Source organism: Oncorhynchus mykiss, chromosome 3 (assembly GCF_013265735.2).
Source record: "Oncorhynchus mykiss isolate Arlee chromosome 3, USDA_OmykA_1.1, whole genome shotgun sequence".
NCBI classification, from domain to species: Eukaryota; Metazoa; Chordata; class Actinopteri; order Salmoniformes; family Salmonidae; genus Oncorhynchus; species Oncorhynchus mykiss.
This window is the reverse complement of record NC_048567.1, coordinates 19,595,954-19,615,581: the sequence shown is the minus strand read 5'-3', so window position 1 is coordinate 19,615,581 and position 19,628 is coordinate 19,595,954. Positions and strand designations below refer to the sequence as shown.

General features: G+C 44.6%; 1 protein-coding gene across 3 annotated transcripts in view; it reads left to right on the top strand.

The window, feature by feature from the left end:
• The window catches only part of rims2a (regulating synaptic membrane exocytosis 2a), a 236,513-nt gene that overhangs the window by 36,985 nt on the left and 179,900 nt on the right, over window positions 1–19,628 (top strand). For all 3 annotated transcript variants that reach the window (XM_036971069.1, XM_036971142.1, XM_036971075.1), the window contains exons 3-4: window positions 10,928–11,159; window positions 12,242–12,253. In XM_036971069.1, coding sequence (XP_036826964.1) covers window positions 10,928–11,159; window positions 12,242–12,253 — 244 coding nt within the window. The remainder of the gene's footprint in view (window positions 1–10,927; window positions 11,160–12,241; window positions 12,254–19,628) is intronic.

Below are 19,628 nucleotides of genomic sequence, written 5' to 3'. Positions count from 1 at the left end.
TAGGGCTGGGGCTGAGGCTGGGGTATAGTATTGGGGCTGCATAGTACTGGGGCTGGGGTATGGTACTGGGGTTAGGGTACAGTACTATGGTTAGGGTATGGTACTGGGGTTAGGGTACAGTACTATGGTTAGGGTATGGTACTGGGGTTAGGGTACAGTACTATGGTTAGGGTATGGTACTGGGGTTAGGGTATAGTACTATGGTTAGGGTATGGTACTGGGGTTGGGGTGTAGTACTGGGGCTGGGGTATGGTACTGGGGCTGGGGTATAGGGCCGGCTGGGGCTGGCCTATAGTCCTGGGGCTGGGGTATAGGGCTGGTGTATAGTGCTGGGGCTGGGGTATAGCACTGGAGTATAGTACTGGGGCTGGGGTATAGTGCTGGGGCTGGGGTATAGCACTGGAGTATAGTACTGGGGCTGGGGTATAGTGCTGGAGTATAGTACTGGGGATGGGGTATAGTACTGGGGCTGGGGTATAGGGCTGGGGCTGGTGTATAGTACTGGGGCTGGGGTTTAGTACTGGGGCTGGGGTATAGCACTGGAGTATAGTACTGGGGCTGGGGTATAGTGCTGGAGTATAGTACTGGGGCTGGGGTATAGTACGGGGGCTGGGGTATAGTACTGGGGCTGGGGTATAGTGCTGGAGTATATTACTGGGGCTGGGGTATAGTACTGGAGTATATTACTGGGGCTGGGGTATAGTACTGGGGCTGGGGTATAGTACTGGGGCTGGGGTATAGTACCGGGGCTGGGGTATAGTACTGGGGCTGGGGTATAGTACTGGGGTTGGGGTATAGTACTGGGGCTGGGGTATAGCCCTGGGGTTGGGGTATAGTACTGGAGCTGGGGTATGGTACTGGGGCTGGGGTATAGTACTGGGGCTGGGGTATAGTACTGGAGCTGGGGTATAGTACTGGGGCTGGGGTATAGTACTGGGGCTGGGGTATAGTGCTGGGGTTGGGGTATAGTACTGGGGCTGGGATATAGTACTGGGGCCGGGGTATAGTGCTGGGGTTGAGGTATATTACTGGGGCTGGGGTATAGTACTGGAGTATATTACTGGGGCTGGGGTATAGTACTGGGGCTGGGGTATAGTACTGGGGCTGGGGTATAGTGCTGGGGTTGAGGTATATTACTGGGGCTGGGGTATAGTGCTGGAGTATATTACTGGGGCTGGGGTATAGTACTGGGGCTGGGGTATAGTACTGGGGTTGGAGTATAGTACTGGGGCTGGGGTATAATACTGGGGTTGGGGTATAGTACTGGGGCTGGCGTATAGCGCTGGGGCTGGGGTATATTACTGGGGCTGGGGTATATTACTGGGGCTGGGGTATAGTACTGGGGCTGGGGTATAGTACTGGGGCTGGGGTATAGTACCGGGGCTGGGGTATAGTACTGGGGCTGGGGTTTAGTACTGGGGCTGGGGTATAGTACTGGGGCTGGGGTATATTACTGGGACTGGGGTATAGCGCTGGGGCTGGGGTATAGTACTGGGGCTGGGGTATAGTACTGGGGTTGGGGTATAGTACTGGGGCTGGGGTATAGTACTGGGGCTGGGGTATAGTACTGGGGCTGGGGTATAGTACTGGGGCTGGGGTATAGTACTGGGGTTGGGGTATAGTACTGGGGCTGGGGTATAGTACTGGGGCTGGGGTATAGTACTGGGGCTGGCGTATAGCGCTGGGGCTGGGGTATATTACTGGGGCTGGGGTATATTACTGGGGCTGGGGTATATTACTGGGGCTGGGGTATATTACTGGGGCTGGGGTATAGTATTGGGGCCGGGGTATATTACTGGGGCTGGGGTATATTACTGGGGCTGGGGTATATTACTGGGGCTGGGGTATATTACTGGGGCTGGGGTATATTACTGGGGCTGGGGTATATTACTGGGGCTGGGGTATAGTACTGGGGCTGGCATATGGGGCTGGGGTATATTACTGGGGCTGGGGTATAGTACTGGGGCTGGCGTATAGCGCTGGGGCTGGGGTATATTACTGGGGCTGGGGTATATTACTGGGGCTGGGGTATATTACTGGGGCTGGGGTATATTACTGGGGCTGGGGTATAGTATTGGGGCCGGGGTATAGTACTGGGGCTGGGGTATAGTACTGGGGTTGGGGTTTAGTACTGGGGCTGGGGTATAGTACTGGGGCTGGCGTATAGTACTGGGGCTGGCGTATAGTACTGGGGTATAGTACTGAGGCTGGGGTATAGTACTGGGGTATAGTACTGGAGCTGGGGTATATTACTGGGGCTGGTGTATAGTACTGGGGCTGGCGTATAGTACTGGGGCTGTGGTTGGGTATACGACTAGGGATAAGATTTTCGGCTGCAGGGTGGGTATCGGGCTGGGGCTGGGGAGTGGGCTGTGCCACCTATAAAGTCAGAACTCCAAGTCAACCTCAGCTCCATCTCAACAGCTACATTAGATATGTATCATTATTACTGTTCTGTGTATATCTCTTCCCCTCTTACGTTTAGCAGAGGAAACCACACTTCTGTCCACTAGAGAGCAGTGTAACCTCAATCAAAGACAGTCAAACCTGGAGGCTTCTGGTTATAATGTATGAACCAGAGAGGGTCAAAACTAGAAAATGAGACAGATATGAAGATATAAAATCTATAGACGTGGCGACAGACAGACTGTGTGAGACTGGTCTTAGACTGTCTGTCTGTAGACATCCTGTTTGGTATACAGTCCATGCACATGAGCCTGGCTGTCACACTGTTGACTTGTCAATACCTTCTCACCTGACCTCTTTATTGTGAGGGGTGATGTGTGGGTTACTAGTGTCATGAGGAAGAGTGGATCCAGGGATTAAACCCTGGTTTCCAGGGAAGAGGCATATCTGTATATAACTGGACCCCGGAGCATTACCACGAGACCACAGGCTCTGTATCAAAGAGGACTTTTTATAACAAGATGTGTCTGCTGCTGTAAATTAGTTTAATAATGATTGGTGAATGGTTTGGAAGTCTGGAAGTAGTGAGACCTTCAGCTAGAGTTCCAGAATCTTATTCAATCAATTCAGGTGTGACATGACAGCACAAACATCATGGCAGCACAATATTTTATTATTTAGTTCCTGTGAATCTTTCTTGTTTCTGTTTTTACTTTCATTTTAAACGTTATGATTTCTATTGTTGTGTTTTTTGTCATCATCATCATCAGTAATATCTTGATCATATGCCTTAAAGCTATTACAATATACAGTAATTATGTTCATCATCATCATCATCAGTAATATCTTGATCATATGCCTTAAAGCTATTACAATATACAGTAATTATGTTCATCATCATCACTAATATCTTGATCATATTACAATATACAGTAATAATAATCATCATCATCATTGTTTATGTCTATGTATGTATTTATTTGTGTTGTTTTGTGTGTGTTCTCCATGTCTTTGTGTTGTTTTGTGTGTGTTCTCCATGTCTTTGTGTTGTTTTGTGTGTGTTCTCCATGTCTTTGTGTTGTGTATGCACTGAGCACTCAGCTGTCCACACTTATCTTTTTAGGGTCAAAGAAGAACAAAAGCCTCAGCCGGCACAGTAAGTAACACATTACCCAGAGTGCTCTAGGCTTTGACACTTCTTCCTGTTGGTCAATGTGGCTTCCTGTCTCAGCGGGTCCCGCCCCTTCTCCCTTGGTATTGGCTCGCTCTGGTGTGTCATTTGCATTCTGATTCGCTTGTAAGGGAGCTTCACCTTTAGGCTCCTTACTTCCTCATCCATGTGTGAACTGGATGCTTCTATTCAGCTACCTTCCGTCCTGCATTGTGTCCAAATCTACCTCTAAACACAGCAACTATCTGATCAATATGAAAACATTATACTACTACTCCACTACCACCTTCCTAACTATCGGCTGACCATTCGATGCAATTCCCATTTCCATTGGCTGTAACTTCTTTCCTGCTTTTATACTTCCTCTCCTCCTCTTTCTCTGTGGTTGTGGATGTGGTTGACTGTCCCTCTTTCTTGGTCTGCTGTGATCACAATGAATGTCCCTGCTAGGCTTCCGTACAGTACCGCCACTCTGACTTTGTGTAAGCCTTACTGGGTGTGTGTGCTTTAATTGGGGATTCCCTTGTCTCGGCCAGCCCAGACAATGTGTTGATTCTTCATCTTTCTGTGGTGTGGTGTACAGTCACGTTGTTTGCTTACTTATTTGAACAGGTGGTTTAGTCCCTTTAGTGGGATCACTGAGCTGGTAAATAACGTTCTGCAACCGCAGCAAATGTCCCAAAATGAGAAGGAGCCTGAGCCTGAGCCTGAGCCTGAGCCTGAGCCTGAGCCTGAGCCTGAGACGTAAGTAAGATGTGCACTGTCTGCCCCTGAACCAGACAGTTACTGTAGTAGGCCTAAACATACAGTATGGCTGACTAGTGTGGTCTGTACAGTATGTTTGACCTCTGACCTGTCAGATACTACCAAGAGCATAGGCGGCGCGTGAGTCTCAAGTTTGGGGAAGCTCATTTTCACCATAAAAATGATCCTTTATAATAAATAATTCCATGCATCATCGCTTTTGCAGACTTATGTACGATAGTCTACTATTCATAATGTGATGAGTACATTGGATAGCCAATAATATAACTACATTTCTGTTTGGGAAATATGTGGCCTTTTATAAACACTTTTCATGCAATTCTACTACACTTTATTTAACCTTTATTTAACCAGGCAAGTCAATAAGAACAAATTCTTATAAGAGGTAAGAGGCAAAAGGCCTCCTGGGCTACGACAAAAAAACGTTGTAAGCCAAAACGGACAACACAGACAGAAGACACTGGCAATAGCACAAATTCAACAGCAAATAAACAGTGGATGTGTGTGTGTGTGTGTGTGTGTGTGCGCGTGCTTGCGTGCGTGATGTGTGTAAGACAACGCAAAAATTGAGATCTGAGCTTGTATGTGTTTTTATTTCAAGCTAGAAGAGAGGATAGATAAAATGGCAGTTTTCCTAAAATGACCTTATAAATTAGAATGTACCAGTGTTAGATCCTGCATGTTGCTATTGATGTTCACCAGACAGATGACAATGGAGAGTTAGATAGACATCTCTGATTGGTGACAAAACTAAGGGCTGCATGATACACAGTCAAGAGCCTTCAGTGTAGAGCTTGAGGCTCGCACATAAATAGCTGCATCTTTTTATTACGACAAAAATGACAGGTTAGCGTATACTCTACTGACTGACAAACAGGCAAATAACAACGACGTTGTCTGCAACTATCTAATAGGCCTACGAAAAGAGGAGACATAAATACAATATGGAAGAGGAAATGATTGTCCAAAAACTGACCCAAAACTGACCCAACTGGCCCAATGATAAAGACAGTGAATATGCGTACTCACCGTGTATACGGCCGATGCTCCGCTAAAATAGGCTACTGTTCGCTCAAATAAATTGATAATTTTGATAACAGACAGATTAGTCTTGTCATGGTCTTCTCCTTACAGCAATTGCCATTTTCCTGCGATTGTATTTTCAAATATTGCCTCTCTTTCACTGACATTCGCAACTCAACGATAATTGATTCGGTATTTACCGTGCACGCTGCCCAAATTGAGGATCCTTCCAACAGGCAATGCGATGTAAAACAATCAACAAGTTATTTTTATTAAATAAGCTTTTTGGTGTTGTAATGATTGTATGAATTTCTGTATATACAGGATTAGCCTAATTATGCTAAATAATTTTGGCAATTTAATTACATTTACTTTAGGAGAAACCCTATGGATACGCTGCCAACGGCCGAGAGTCAAGTTTGCTTTCAAAGGATACTTTTGGACAGCTGAAGCAACACCTAATTTTTCTTCAGGAAAATGACCATATGCTTTAGGATTATTTTACTATGGTGAAGAACACAAGAATTTGGATCTATAAAATGCATGATGTATTTTTGGATTAAGTGACAGCCATTTACATTTAAAACTGTAATAGATTATATCGATATTGCATTGTGGCTGAATAAATGCATCTGACGTGCACTGTGACTGTGCTACATCACAGAAACATGACATCAGACGTGACATCAATGTTATGTCACCCAGTCAGACATCCACAAGGAACACAACTTTAAACATTTAGAAGGCTTGTCTTGATAAGATAACCTTCTGAGTTCATACTTAAGACCAACAGGCAGACACGTATTGAGTTTCCGGTCTTGGCTGGGTCCTGGTAGGGATACTATGTTGACTCTGTCATACAGTATACAGTAGGGGCCAGGGCAGGGCTTATGTTTCAGAGGTAAGAAGGGTCGGATAGACAGCCAGAGCTGGGACAATGAACAGCATATGATTACATGTCAGCTGTGCCATGCGCGTTTGACCAGGTTTGACCGAGGGGGAGACGGATGGGGAATGGGAGCCATCCACCAGCTGCCTAAACTTCTCAATACCCCTCTCCCCCCCCCCCCTCCTCTATTTCTCTCCTCCCCCCTCTCCTCTATTTCTCCCCTCCCCCTCTCCTCTATTTCTCTCCTCCCCCTCTCCTCTATTTCTCTCCTCCCCTCTCCTCTATTTCTCTCCTCCCCCTCTCCTCTATTTCGCTCCCCCCCTCTCCTCTATTTCTCTCCTCCCCCCTCTCCTCTATTTCTCTCCTCCCCCTCTCCTCTATTTCTCTCCTCCCCCTCTCCTCCCCCTCTCCTCTATTTCTCTCCCCCCCTCTCCTCTATTTCTCTCCTCTATTTCTCTCCTTCCCCCTCTCCTCTATTTCTCTCCTTCCCCCTCTCCTCTATTTCTCTCCTCCCCCTCTCCTCTATTTCTCTCCTCCCCCTCTCCTCTATTTCACTCCCCCCCTCTCCTCTATTTCTCTCCTCCCCCCTCTCCTCTATTTCTCTCCTCCCCCTCTCCTCCCCCTCTCCTCTATTTCTCTCACCCCCTCTCCTCTATTTCTCTCCTCTATTTCTCTCCTCCCCCCTCTCCTCTATTTCTCTCCTTCCCCCTCTCCTCTATTTCTCTCCTCCCCCCTCTCCTCTATTTCTCTCCTTCCCCCTCTCCTCTATTTCTCTCCTCTATTTCTCTCCTCCCCCCTCTCCTCTATTTCTCTCCTCCCCCCTCTCCTCTATTTCTCTCCTCCCCCTCTCCTCCCCCTCTCCTCTATTTCTCTCCTCCCCCCTCTCCTCTATTTCTCTCCTTCCCCCTCTCCTCTATTTCTCTCCTCCTCCCTCTCACTCTATTCCTCTCCCTCTTTTCCCTGGCCATCTCTCCTTCCTACCCCTCCTTTCCCTCTCTCCCTCCTTCTCCCTACCCCTCCCTACCCCTCTCCTCTCCCTAACCCTCTTCCTGGTTTAGGGAGAGTTGCGTCATGAATCTCGTGAATCTAGGAGCCTCTATATGCCCACTAAACCAGGGGTTCTCAAACTTTTTGGGGCCACTAACCCCTTTTTGCGATAACACATTCATCAGGGAGCCCCTCATAACTCGAGTGAGATAAAAATAGCAAGGAGTTTTACTATGACTTCGGTAGTGCATGGCCGGACAATCCACGTCTCAGACTGTGGGAAGAAACATCTTAAAGACCAACCTCTTGGCATCGGAGACCTAAAAGTTGCAGTTTTCAAGCTAATTTCCTGCAGTTTTAGACATTTTGTCATGGAACAGAGAGATGTTTTGTTGTTACAGCGTCGAAGCCAATATCCTGCCATTCTACACATTTTGCCATGAGGCAGAGAGAAAACGTAGCAGTTTTTAAGCTTAAAGCTGGAGTCCTTAACTGAAACAATAACAAAAGGGGAATTCCGCCTCTGTTTTGGTAAAACGCTGAGGGATGGGCCTGGAGAAATGTAACCACTCTCAAATTCAGAAATATAGCTATGGATTCAAGGACTGACCATCCATGATATCAAAATGATAGTTTTATCAATGTTCTGAGGCTATAGAGTGTTAGTTACATTTACATTGTTTACAAACATTGGAGTGAAACAAGCAACATGGGCTTTTGATGGGCGAAGACAGTTGAACTAAACTCATGAGGCATTTATAAGTTATATTCTTCAAGACTAATTGAGTATATCATGGTATTCCATACCAATGGATGTAGCAACTAAAGATTCTAGTTTTAAAGTACTGTACAGTGCATTTAGGTAAAAACGTGTTTTTGCGGAATACAAGAACATAATACAAATAGTATGAAGTTGAAAACATTTTAATTGGTGGGGCACTGTGGATACCAAAATCCCTGTGAGCCTCCCAAGCCCATGTGACCCAGGGTTAAGAACACAAGTTGTAGATGAATTATGTTACATTGTATTTTATTGTATTGTATTACACCTTCTAAACTTATTCCACAGATCCCCTTGGCCCAAATGTAATCTGTGGTTAGAACTATTCTTTTTTGTGTGTGTCTGGCCGCAGACCTCCTGCAGGACTGCGGACCCCAGTTTGAGAACCCAGGCTCTAAACAGCGGACACCCAATATCCACATACCATTAACAAGTCTTCTATCTGTACACTTGTTCTGGTGTCTGTGTGTGTGTGTCTGTCTGTATCTTTGTCTGTGTCTGTGTGTGTATGTGTGTGTCTGTGTGTGTGTGTGTCTGTATGTGTCTGGTCTGTGTGTGTGTCTGTGTGTCTGTGTGTGTGTCTGTCTGTGTCTGTGTGTGTATGTGTGTGTATGTGTGTGTGTCTGTATGTGTCTGGTCTGTGTCTGTGTGTGTCTGTCTGTGTGTGTGTCTGTGTGTATGTCTGTGTGTGTGTGTGTGTGTCTGTATGTGTCTGGTCTGTGTCTGTGTGTGTCTGTGGGTGTGTCTGTTAAACAACACCACATCACCCAGTGTTCATCCAGGGTGGGTACAGCAGCGTGGCAGTGTGACACAGAGAGGTGCCATCCAGGGTCCCGTCTCTATCTAGTGTTCAAGCAGGGTGGGTACAGCAGCGTGGCAGTGTGACACAGAGAGGTGCCATCCAGGGTCCCGTCTCTATCTAGTGTTCAAGCAGGGTGGGTACAGCAGCGTGGCAGTGTGACACAGAGAGGTGCCACCCAGGGTCCCGTCTCTATCTAGTGTTCAGCAGGGTGGGTACAGCAGCGTGGCAGTGTGACACAGAGAGGTGCCATCCAGGTTCCCGTCTCTATCTAGTGTTCAGCAGGGTGATCGTCATCAGACAAGGCCCAGCCACATCACGCCAATTACATTTGGGATCTAAATAAAAGGCCTATTTGTGGGAAAGAAGAAGCAGCATGTTTACCACCTACGCAACACCAAGCCATGCATTTGATTTCATTTATTTCACCTTTATTTAACCAGGTAGGCAAGTTGAGAACAAGTTCTCATTTACAATTGTGACCTGGCCATGATAAAGCAAAGCAGTTCGACACATACAACGACACAGAGTTACACATGGAGTAAAACAAACATACAGTCAATAATACAGTATAAACAAGTCTATATACGATGTGAGTAAATGAGGTGAGAAGGGAGGTAAAGGCAAAAAAGGCCATGGTGGCAAAGTAAATACAATATAGCAAGTAAAACACTGGAATGGTAGATTTGCAATGGAACAATGTGCAAAGTAGAAATAAAAATAATGGGGTGCAAAGGAGCTAAATAAATAAATAAATAAATAAAATACAGTACATGCATACGGACGGTAAAATGATAGCTCTGGTAAATAATTCACGTGACTAATGAATGTTGCAGGGGAAAATGTGGAGACGAAACCAATTCTAATCGCCATAACATGAAGTCAGCCAGGGTTTTAGTTTCCAAGGATACACCCGATTGACATGTGTCGTACAAAATGCATGCTGGTCTATCTGTGTGATGTAGCGTTTCAGGGTCCTCTGGTCCTCAGTTCTGATTGGACCTGTCATGTGTGGGTGTATTGGGAGAGTATAGGACAAGATGACACTGAATGTACAACTAGTGTTTTGAGCAGGCGGTGCAGATTAAAAGAGAATGTTGAACTAAAAGCTTCCTTCCAAATGGCCCCCTTTTCCTTATTTGGCACCCTTTTCCCACAGGGCACTGGTCAAAAGTAGTGCACTGTGTAGGGAATAGGGTGCTATTTGGGACGCATACAAAGACTTTGCCTACTGCGATCTATGTTCCCATCTGGTTCGTAGAAACAATGTCTGAAGACTTGAAGGGTTGACGTTGTTTCAGTGATCCACATGGAGGCCTACACAATAGTCTGATTCCTCTGCACTGTCTAAAGGCACTGTTAGCCCAATGGTTGGATGGATGCTGTAGTGTAGGCTACCCAGTCATTGTTGTTGCTGTGAAAAACAGATGTGATGTGTTCTTTCCACTGAAGTGTGGGCATTGACATTTGAAGGGCTGTATTAGCTTACGCACATTTCAGCCCCGCCCTGAAATAGAAACACAGGTACAAATGATTCATTAAACTCCGGGAACCTGAGTAAGTGGAATTACGTTAGGCTCTTAAACATACAATGAAAACTCTATACCTTCCTACCTGGCCCGCCTTGTTTCAGTAAAGATGGGTGCATTTCTATGTGAATGGAGATCTATAGTAACAGTACAACAATATGCAATGCAGAACATACTCTGAAACATTTCTAACTCTGACAGTTGTATGTAACAAACTGTAGGTTATTTGGTTGACAAAGCCTTTTGGTTACACTTTCTATAAGTATATATAATCAAGGCCTTTATAAAGCATGTTCCTCAAAGAAAGTGTTCCCTACATTTCTCTTAGAAAGGAATCAGAGCTACATACGCTGCTTTGCTGTCTACCAACACTAATGGACTTCACACAACATCCTGCAGTTAGCTACAGCACAAAGACATCTGAAATGACTTCCTATCCCCTGAAGTGCATTGTTATACTCTGGCAAAAGTAGTGCACTTTAACGGGAGTAGGGACTAGGGAGACATTTAGGACAAAGTTTCTGTTATGAACTGATCTTTTCCTAACTGTACTCCTCTCTTGCTTCCTTCCTTGCAGGAAGCTGCACCAGCAGTTTGAGAGCTACAAGGACCAGGTGAAGAAGATGGGGGATGATACGACCCCGCAGACGGGGACGACAGGAGAACCCCAGAAGAACCCCAACGACTCTCCTACCTGCGGGATTTGCCACAAAACCAAATTCGCTGATGGCTGCGGCCACCTCTGTTCATATTGCCAAACAAAATTCTGTGCTCGGTGTGGAGGACGAGTGTCTCTGCGGTCAAATAAGGTGAGGAGGTTGAGTCTAGCTACCTCTGTTTGCCTGTGTCAATGAACGCACGTACACACACATACAGACTTGCATGCATACCTGACAAAAATGTTTTGTAATGATTGTCCTCTTATAAGATTACACACACACACATAGGCACACATAGGCACACACACACACACACACACACACACACACATACATACATACATGGAAATGTTTTTGTAGTGATTGTCCTCTTGTAAGATTACAGTGAGAAGGTGGAAGTCATTTGTCAATACAACACGTTTTCTACAATCACATGCAGGCCAGTCCAGTCCAGCTGTCGTGAGAGAGGGTTTTTTTGCTGCTTCTCTCTCTCTTGGCTCCCAAAAATAGCCTGACTAGTCCATCCATTTCTGTCTCAAATCAAATCCTCCACTGGGTTATGAAACATTAGTGTGAAATCAGAAACGGGGCCTCAAGCCAGATACAGACAGTGGTGCAGCTCACAACACATCCTACTGACGATCTATACCATATCCCAACTCCTACCAATGTTTCTCCCATTCATACTCTCTGCATTACTTTGTTAGACTCTGACTGTAAATGTGGTGAGGGATGATTCTAGATGCAGTGATTTCTTCAGGTCTTGTTTTCAGTTTGGCGTCAGGTAGCCTAGCGCTTAAAGTGTTGGGCCAGTAGCCAAAAGATTGCTGGTTTGAATCCCAGAGTCGATGTGCCCTTGAGCAAAGCACTTAGCCCTAGTTGCTCTGGATAAGAGGTTCTTATAAATATGTCAAATGTAAATCTCTTTCTTTACCACTGGGGGGAGCTTCTCCCCTGGCGTCTCACGACAGCCCTAAATCTCATGTCTAACTAACTAACCTTGTTGTGAAATCCTCCTACAGAGTAAGCCTTTACATATTATTATGTGACTGAGTGTTTATGCTTGGTGCCGTCCAATACCCTCACTGTCGGAATGCGATGTGTCAAAGTGTACTAATGTCACTCACAATCTTTCTCCCCGTTCCTTTCTTCCTCTCTCTCTCTCTCTGTCCCTGTCTTTCACTCCCTCTATCTCTGTCTGCTGCATTCCTGCTCTCGCGGAATTGCAACAGGAGGACAAAGTGGTTAGCAAATCCTTTTCCAACCTTTTTCGCATCTCGACTAAGAAAAGTCTGAATAGAAGCATCGCTCCTTCGCCCCCATAAGATGCTTCGCTGACTGTAATATACACATACAGTACCCTGAACACATGATTTTTGACCAATCACATCTGTGAGTCAATCATATCATGTTGAAGGCCAGACCAAAACGGAACATACAGTTGGAGTCGGATGTTTACATACCACAAATTTCTTGTTAACAAACTATAATTTTGGCAAGTCGGTTATGACATCTACTGTGTGCATGACACAAGTAATTTTTCCAACAATTGTTTACAGACATATTATTTCACTTATAATTCACTGTATCACAATTCCAGTGGGTCAGAAGTTAACATACACTAAGTTGACTGTGCCTTTAAACAGCTTGGAAAATTCCAGAAAATGATGTCATGGCTTTAGAAGCTTCTGATAGGCTATTTTACATAATTTGAGTCAATTGGAGGTGTACCTGTGGATGCATTTCAAGGCCTACCTTCAAACTCAGTGCCTCTTTGCTTGACATCATGGGAAAATCAAAATAAATCAGCCGAGACCTCAGAAGAAAAATTGTAGACCTCCACAAGTCTGGTTCATCCTTGGGAGCAATTTCCAAATGCCTGAAGGTACCACGTTCATCTGTATAAACAATAGTATGCAAGAATAAACACCATGGGCCGTCATACCTCTCAGGAAGGAGACACATTCTGTCTCCTAGAGATGAGCGTACTTTGGTGCAAAAAGTGCAAATCAATCCCAGAACAACAGCAAAGGACCTTATGAAGCTGATGGAGGAAACAGGTACAAAATTATCTATATCCACTGTAAAATGAGTCCTATATCGACATAACCTGAAAGGCCGCTCAGCAAGGAAGAAGCCACTGGTCCAAAACCACCATAAAAAAGCCAGACTACGGTTTGCAACTGCACATGGGGACAAAGATTGTACTTTTTGGAGAAATGTCCTCTGGACTGATGAAACAAAAATAGAACTGTTTGGCCATAATGACCATTGATATGTTTGGAAGAGAAAGGGGGAGGCTTGCAAGCCGAAGAACACCATCCCAAACATGAAGCACGGTGGTGGCAGAATCATGTTGTGGGGGTGCTTTGCTGTAGGAGGGACTAGTGCACTCCACAAAATAGATGGCATCATGAGGGAGGAAAATGATGTGGATATATTGAAGCAACATCTCAAGACATCAGTCAGGAAGTTAAAGCTTGGTTGCAAATGGGTCTTCCAAATAGACAATGGCCCCAATCATACTTCCAAAGTTGTGGCAACATGGTTTAAGGACAACAAAGTCAAGGTATTGGAGTGGCCATCACAAAGCCCTGACCTCAAACCTATAGAAAATTTGTGGGCAGAATTGAAAAAGCGTGTGCGAGCATGGAGGTCTTACAAACCTGATTCCGTTACACCAGCTCTGTCAGGAGGAATGGGCCAAAATTCACCCAACTTATTGTGGGAAGCTACCCAAAACATTTGACCCAAGTTAAACAATTAAAAGGCAATGCTACCAAATACTAATTGAGTGTATGTAAACTTCTGACCCACTGGGAATGTGATGATAGAAATAAATGCTGAAATTAATCATTCTCTCTACTATTATTCTGACATTTCACATTCTTAAAATAAATTGGTGATCCTAACTGACCTAAGACAGGGATTTTTTACTACGATTAAATGTCAGGAATTGTGAAAAACTGAGTTTAAATGTATTTGGCTAAGGTGTATGTACACTTCCGACTTCAACTGTATAAAGTATATGTCAGAAAATATTTTTCGGTATCTTTGTTCCATTTTCAGTGCAAAGTTTGGACCAAATCCCTGTCAACGTATCCCCTTAACAGCTATAACTGATCTGAATGAGCTGAGAGTCCACCTCCATTAGACCGTCTGTCCGCTGGCTGCCAAGGCTGCCTGTCTGTCTTTGTTGTTGACTGATTATGGGTGGAGGATGGATTTCCTCCAGAGTTGTAGCCTACAGATGGTGTTGAGTCGTGGCTGTGGGCTGGCAGGAGGCAGCAGCAGCAGTAGAGTTGGGACAGTGTGATGAGTAGTGGGAGTGTTGGCAGATCTGCCCTGGGATCAGATCAAAGGATAGGAGGATAGGCCAACTGCTGCCCTGCCCACTGTTAGCCTGGTATTGTAGCTATCTGTCTTCTTGGCCATGAAAATACATTGGTTGCATCCCAAATGGCACATGCAGCTAAAGTATTTGAAAGGAAAACAGTTATTACTGGTCTGGATGTGGAGGAGGTGCAGTAGAGGAATGGAGATGGAGATGGAGATGGAGATGGAGATGGATGGATGGATGGATGGTGGCGGTGGAGGTAGAGATAGATATAAATGGATGGATGGTGGGGGTGGAGGTAGAGATAGATATAAATGGATGGATGGTGGGGGTGGAGGTAGAGATAGATATAAATGGATGGATGGTGGCGGTGGAGGTAGAGATAGATATAAATGGATGGATGGTGGGGGTGGAGGTGTAGGTGTACATACAGTACGTTCAGTAGATGTGCTGCTGTCTCAGCCAGAGCGACACAGTTTACACAGACACTGCCTCCCCTGTATCTGGTTGCAGGGCTCCAAGCCCTCACAGAGCCCTCAAGGCCAGCTGATTCAGGGGTTTGGTTCCCAGACAGGGCTGGGTGACCAGATAGTTTTTCAACCCAAGGAGGGGGATGTCACTGGGGGCCCGACTGCTGGGCCTCTGAGGGCAGGGCCCATGGACCTAAAGGATGTCTCAAATGGCACCCTATTCCCTATATAGTGAACTACTTTTGACCAGAGCCTTACACATGTTGGACACAATAAAGCCCTTTCATGTTTACAAACACATGCCGAGAGCACACAGACTCACACACAACAATTTTCATAGTCTCATAATAAGAATAGATGTTATGTTTTTGCAAGTTTATTAACTAAGACTATATAGCTCAGTTGGGGATGTTTTGGTCAGCCCAACCACCTGCAGTAGCTTGTCACGTCTGAAAGCTTGTGTGTCAGTCAAAGAGGTGCTTGTGGTGGTGGTGAAATCTGTCCTTTTTCCATCAGTATTCTCTTTCCTTCCCACAACCAGTGTCAGCAATGACGAGAGATCTCTTGTTCTGTGAAACGGCATCAATATTTACACGCCTCAGTGTCTGGAGCCTCTAACAGAGCTGTTGGACACTGGAATACGATAGGACAGACTTGCTGCTGAGAGTTTCACAGAGAGGCAGGAGAAGAAGCAGGAGTGAAGGTTTGAGATGGATTTGAGCTACATTAAACTGAGCCCCGGGATGATTTATTTTCTTATTTAGTCTAGTATAGCCTATCAGACTCATGGTTATGACAATAAAATATGATATTTTGTTATATATCTTTCCTTGATATTAGCCTACAGTAAAGAGGTGAAGGACATCCAGTCTGATAGGACAGTACTGAAGGTCTTTATATGTAACCACAGGTCAGTCTAGTCTCAGCTCAGCTGCTACACAGTACACATCTTATACAAGGAATGATTTTGGAGATATAGATGGAGACTTTGAAAGACATACTGTGCACTATGTACATTTTTTGAACCCCCAGAATCCTCCTCAGACCTTATAGGAGGACTGTTCACCATTTCAATTAAATTTGTTGCTCAAAAATGCCCCAGGAATCAACAGTCTCCCGAGACCAAGTCATTCGTGAATAAAGCGACTTTTGAGGACATCACATGTGCTGTGGTGCTCTTGGGTCTCAGCTCTCATTCACTCTGCTGCAAACGAACAGAACTCACACTTATTGGATCTTTCTGGCCTCGTCAGAGTATAAAAACCTAATATTCCAGTGAATTTAGAAGAGCACGTTGTTGTGGCGCATCAGAAATAGCTTGGTGAGTCCCTGAGCGTCACGGGCGTGTAACGGCACACATTGGATTATTTGAGCACAGTTGGGCCGCCCAGCACCACGGGGGGACGCGCTGCATTTATAATGAGCTCAAATAAGCCTCGGTAGCGGGAGACTCACACCCGCATCTATTAGTAATGAAGACTTAACTAGTAGGTCCAATACAGCGGCGGTAAAACACGATTGCACGTTTTATTGCTCACTCTTGCACATCTTTCCTCCCACGAAGCGGCTTCTGTATGCTTCTTTTTTGTGTGCCGCGTTTCAAAATTTGAATCCTTTACTGCATTTATGAAGGGGCTGTAGCGTTTTCTATTTGACATCGTGGCAGACACGTATTTTGTTATTTTCTGTAAATAATCTGTTTAGAAAATAATTATGTTTGGAACATAAGACTGTCTGACTGGCTGGTATTATTTGCAGCCTGGACAAATCACATACATTATTAGCATTGCTTAACCTTCACGCGGGCTACATTGAGCAGAGCTAGCTGCCTGCCTGTTGTCCGACTAGGTACTGTCCGCGGTTCTGAACGGTGTTGAAGGTCGGCGACTGTCTTGTTCCCTCGGTTCTTCCTGATTTTACTGCACGCTGCCCCGTAACATTTCCACCAAATTAGGATTACATACACTGTTTTTCTGCACGGACACTGTTCTTCCCGTCGTTACCATGGGTAAGCTAAATGTAAAATTGATTGTCTTGGCGTGGAAGTCATTCAATACGATGGGCTCACAATCAGCCGTTTGGATACTGCATGTACTGCATTCTACACTGTTTGCATAAGTAGTCAGAGTATTTTAATGTAGATGATCATATTACCAATGCTGAATTAATTATAGACTATTATGAATGCCTACATGTTATAAACACCTTGTTATAGCCTAGGTGAGGGCAGGTAGTCTGAATACGTGTATATGGATTGTTTAGGCTATGTAGTGCTAATTTTCGGTGAAAGTTCTCATTACATCATGTTCTCTGAAATTCTGAATATATATGGTCACTTCTAAAATGTATGTGAAACGGTGAACAGCTCTTTGATAAGCCGACATGCCAAACGCTCAAGTAAGACCAAAAATAGACTTTGGCTTTGTAAATAATGTCACAGGGCTTAGGGGGGTCTGTGAAAGACATCTGCCATCTCTCTGTGTGAATCCAGTCTCTCCATTTCTCAAGCCGCTCTCATCTTTCTCTCTCACGTCTTTCTGAACTTTGGTAAAATAATGGGCATACATTTATGCATCAAGTCTATTATTATTACCGCGCGCCCGACACACTAAATTTAGAACCTCATTAAAATGTGATGCACCACGTGCCAGACAGTGTTTGAGCATGTGAGAGTCGGCTCTTCTTTCACCTCTATTTAGGCTACACGGTTTCATGAAACAGACTTTAATGCATGTTTCCCTTTGTCTTTTTGAGATCTTTACACACACACACACATTTAGAAGAATGTGGTAAATTTCATCCTAGGTAGGTTCTATATTTTATATCACACGTTTTAATAACACATTAAAACGTGTGTTGCATGGGGGGAAAAGGAGTGCAGAAGGATTGAATAGGTGTTGCATGTTTCAGACAGTCGACTCATGTGCAAACTCAGTTTCAAAGCCAAGATGTTCCCAGACATGTTCCCTTAAATAATGAGTTTTTAATGAGCTCAGTTAAGTTCAGTCCAGGTGAGACTGGGAGGGAAACAGGCAATATGATACCTATGACAGTCTATTCACCATCACATTAATATTTGACCATGATGCACATCTCTTTATAGTATGTGATATTTTTGTTCTCTGAATGCTATGAACAAGATACAGAAACATCTGATGGTTGGGAATGCATTTCGTCTGAAAGATATGAAACCAACTATGTGTTTTTGTCTCAAAAAGAACAGTGACTATTTGGACTCAAGTAATGCAACAATGGTTGCAATTTTCTTAAAAATTAAAAATGGTCACCGTGGTATTTTCATTGTCCTATAGCTTTGAAGTTTGATAATATCATGCTTCTCAACTGTTTTGGTAGGACGCTGTTGTAGTGTAGTGCTGCTTCTTGGCCACAAGAGAGAGCTCAATGACTGAGTGAGTATTGGTTACTGGAACATATGCATCAGAAAGAGGCGATTGTCTCCTCCCTCCCCTATTAACTTCACTTTGATGTAGTGTAGCGCCACAGGCTTGACAGATAAACAAAGCTCAGCACAAACTGGGATAGCTGAAGGCTGCTCTCTATCTTAAAGGACTTTCAGTCAATGCTGTAAATCGTCTTTTAGAAAGTGATGAACATACACTACATTGATCATCGAAAGCACCACCACAGCACCACCCTTGTAATAGGCTATAGCAGTGTTTTGCTGTAGAGATTTGCAACACACGAGGTTGTCTGAACGCTAGGCCTGCTCATTTTAGATAGAAGTTATTGATTCAAGTCCAGATGGATTAGATAGAGTAAATAGATGGAATAAAATATCTTTGAACGGGACCAAATGCAAATGAGAAAGATGATAAGGATGTATGAAACCACCTTGAGTTTAAATTAAAAAACATTAGATAACAAATGACATGTCAATCTAAACCGCTTGATGGTACCCATCGTTACATATCAGTAGCCTACAGTACCTATGATCCAGCACACCCTGCAAACAAGAACAACTATTCAATTGATCATAGTGATTCAGGAGTAACATTAAAACAGAACAATATGCCTCACCAACATTAGAAAACCTCAGCAGAAAACCCAAACTCTAAATCCTGAAATATGTTAGTTAACTCAATGAGAGAATAGTCAGATGAACTGATAACTAAAATAGCATTGCAGATGGCATTATTTTGCTAAGTGCAGAGATGTATTATAAGTAATGAATGTGTAAGGGACTACTGAAATTCTATACACTTTGTGGCGCAGCAGAAAGATCAGTAAACCCCAAATCCAGAGGTTGTGAGTTCAAATCCCAGGTGGGGTCATATTGAAAAGTCCTTACTAAGTCATCATGTCAAATGTAATCATATTGTCATTGATAGGGGCAGCAGGATGTCATTGATAGGGGCAGCAGGTTGTCATTGATAGGGGCAGCAGGATGTCATTGATAGGGGCAGCAGGATGTCATTGATAGGGGCAGCAGGTTGTCATTGATAGGGGCAGCAGGTTGTCATTGATAGGGGCAGCAGGATGTCATTGATAGGGGCAGCAGGATGTCATTGATAGGGGCAGCAGGATGTCATTGATAGGGGCAGCAGGATGTCATTGATAGGGGCAGCAGGATGTCATTGATAGGGGCAGCAGGATGTAATTGATAGGGGCAGCAGGTTGTCATTGATAGGGGCAGCAGGTTGTCATTGATAGGGGCAGCAGGATGTCATTGATAGGGGCCGCAGGTTGTCATTGATAGGGTCCGCAGGTTGTCATTGATAGGGGCAGCAGGTTGTCATTGATAGGGGCAGCAGGATGTCATTGATAGGGTCAGCAGGTTGTCATTGATAGGGG